Source organism: Aplysia californica, unplaced genomic scaffold, assembly GCF_000002075.1.
Source record: "Aplysia californica isolate F4 #8 unplaced genomic scaffold, AplCal3.0 scaffold00079, whole genome shotgun sequence".
NCBI lineage: Eukaryota > Metazoa > Mollusca > Gastropoda > Aplysiida > Aplysiidae > Aplysia > Aplysia californica.
This window is the reverse complement of record NW_004797349.1, coordinates 1074674-1077853: the sequence shown is the minus strand read 5'-3', so window position 1 is coordinate 1077853 and position 3180 is coordinate 1074674. Positions and strand designations below refer to the sequence as shown.

General features: G+C 38.2%; 1 protein-coding gene across 1 annotated transcript in view; it reads right to left on the bottom strand.

Annotated features, from left to right (window-relative positions):
• Positions 1–2439: 2439 nt before the first annotated feature.
• The window catches only part of LOC106011246, a 26211-nt gene continuing 25470 nt past the window's right edge, over positions 2440–3180 (bottom strand). Inside the window, exon 13 of the mRNA XM_035968751.1 lies at positions 2440–2710. Within this exon, the coding sequence (XP_035824644.1) occupies positions 2442–2710 (269 nt within the window). The 3' untranslated portion in view covers positions 2440–2441. The remainder of the gene's footprint in view (positions 2711–3180) is intronic.

Sequence of the window (3180 nt, the reverse complement as noted above, 5' to 3'; positions counted from 1 at the left end):
ATTTTTCCTTCTCCTGTTAACTCCAGGGAACACCCCCATTCCCACCCCAACTCATTTCTGCACTTTATCTATTGCAGGTGTACGTTATAAAATTATGGTCTGTGAGTAAATATTGCCCAGTATTTAAGTTATTATATACCTAATATGCATATTAAATGCAATGTATGATCTGTCTTTGCCCAGACACCGTTACAAGTGAACTCACCTGACACATTTTGTTGACGCTTCAACTTTTTGCGGTTTCTCAACTTCTTCAGACTTGGCATACACGACAGCTTGGGTAGCTTCGCTTTGTTCTGTCAGAGTAATTATCAGAAAGAGTATGGGGTTATAACAAATCAAAGTGACGACAAAGGCAATCTTTCGAGTAGGAAGGTCTGACATAGAAGATGTACAAATTAACGTAACTATTCTTTCATGTACATTATGTATTTTGCTAACATTGAGAGAGGACATTATTTTTAGCTCCTTAAATGTCTTTCAAATTGCCTGTTTCAGCCTCAGCGCTTGATGTGAACACCCCAAAGCACACACTAGACAACACTTACATTTGTTACGGCTCTTAATTTCAATGTCTGTTTAGGTTTTACAAACACAATGTGCACGAAAGTCACTGATGTCCAAAAACGATTTAGAGACTAGAATCATGCACAGTCATGGTTAGATAATATTATGACTCATAGTAAGCCTACATGAGTACTGATTTGCGTTTTTCTTTCCCTTACTTGATTACTGAACAAGTATCTTATGGTCGCAGACTCAGCGCTATACTATAAAATAGTTATTAAAAAATAATATCATTAACAACTTTTATTGCCCATTAAGCGAATCATTTAGCTTCAGCAGCCAGCTCTTAATGTTATTACCTATTAATTAAATAGAAAACAGAATAGAATAGATGGGTGTGTGTCAAATGACGCGGTTGACAGTACGTTACACCTTGGCACATTACCTTAATAGTCGAAATAGGAATACATTTGCACCTGTTGCTCTTATTCATTAATGCGTAGGGAGCCAGTTTGTTTTTTTACCTCTGTTTTTGCTCTGTAAAATAAACGCTATATTTCATCACTTCTTTAAATGTAGTAGAGATTTTCGGGAAAAAAAAAGGTCTAGAATCTGGACTGACTGAAAAGTTTAAAACTAGTTAAACTGGACTAGATCTAGTTAAAAGTCTCACAGAATAATAAACGTATCCTTATTGTGAATGTTTTATAATGTATTGAAAAACAACAACAACGCAGTACTATACTGCCCCTCCCCCAACCCCCATTCTCAGCTCTTTAACACCTTATGATACTGTTTAGTACTATATAGCACTTGTCCATCATTTCTATTTACCACGAGTTTGGCCATCAGTGTCACGGAGGGAAGAAAAATCACGTTTTATTTTATGTGGGTTTTAATTTTGTTCACGATGCATTTTGCTCGAAAGGGATGGGCGCTGTCCCTTTTCTTGACAGGTAAAAGGCAGACACTGAAGGTTAGCTATTCTTCACCAAATAACCTGGTATGAAAAGGTAGGCTAAGTATTACACTGTTAATTTGTTCTGGGCAGAGCAAACAATGAGTCAACTACATCTGAGACACTTGGCGGTCAGTTCTAAAAATGCCATCTGTTTACAAGTTTTATGCAGTTGGTTCAGTAAAAGGAGAAAGGGGGTGGGGGGGGGTCAGAATGAAAGTTTCACTAAACCAGGAAACACAACTTTGAAGGAAAAAGTGCCAAAATTAGACCTGGTCAATAAACCGAAAAAATGTCTTTAGATATTACTGTAAATTATATTTCACGTCTATTTTGAGACCGTTGAAACCATAAGTATTATAAACTATAGGAAGGCGGCTTCGATCTCTACTGCCATGACCATTTGGGGTCATTGGGAATCGGTGCCCTTAATTTGGTTCCAAATAGAGTCAAAAAAGCGCGCTCTGTGGTGAGCAGGAATCCAGCCAGAGAGCTTAGTGTCGAATATGATAATATAAGTCTATGCACCGTATCTGACACCTCAACAACAAGAACACAACAACAGCGGCAACAACAACAACAACAACAGCAGCAACAACAACAACAACAACAGCTGCAGCAACAACAACAACAAAAACAAAAACAACAACAACAACAACGGCGGCAAGAACAACAACAACAACAACAGCAACAACAGGATAATGCTCAACAACAGCAACAACCACAACAGTTACAGCAACGACAACAACCACAACAACAACAACAACAGCAACAAAAACAACAACAGCAACAAAAACAACAACATGATGATTTTCAACAACAGCAACAACCACAGCTACAAAACAACTACATTAGTAACACCACCACCATCACCATCACCACCACCAACACTACCACCACCACTACCACCACCACCACCACCAAAACCAAAAACAACAACAACAACAACAACAACAACAACAACGTAACGGCGTTCTCAACGTACCGAGTCTCTCGTTCCCCAGCTCTGATCAACAATGTTGGCTATGCTGTAGATGGGCAGGAGGACGTGCATGGCGGGGAAGATGAAGAGGTAGGCCACGCCGTAGACGATCTGGTAGCTCTCCCGGGGGTGCATGAGGGCGGCATACACGAGGCTCAGGGCCAGCAAGAGGATCACGTAGTGCTGCTGGAAGTGAAAGTTCCCGGACTGGGCCTCTGGGGAAGGACAGGGGTGTAGACGAGTTGTTGTTGTGGTTGTTGTTGTTGTTGTTGTTATTGATATTGTTGTTGTTTTGTTGTTTATAATGGTGATGATACTGATGATGATGTTGTTTTTTATAATAATGATTTTGTTGTTGTTATTGATATTGGTGATGGTGTTGTTGTTGATATTGGTGTTGTTGTTGTTGTTGTTGTTGTTTTTGTTGTTGTTAATATTGATGATGATACTGATGATGATGTTGTTTTTGATAATAATGATTTTGTTGTTTGTGCTGTTTTTGTTTTGTTATTGCTGTTGTTGTTGTGGATATTAGTGATGTTGTTGTTGTTGTTGTTGTTGTTGTTGCTTTTGTTGTTGTTGATAATGGTGATGATACTGATGATGATGCTGTTATTGATAATAATGATTTTAATAATAATCATTTTCATAATAATGATTTTATTGTTATTGTTGTTGTTGTTCATGTTGTTTTTGTTGTTGTTGATATTGGTGTTGTTGTTGTTGTTGTTGT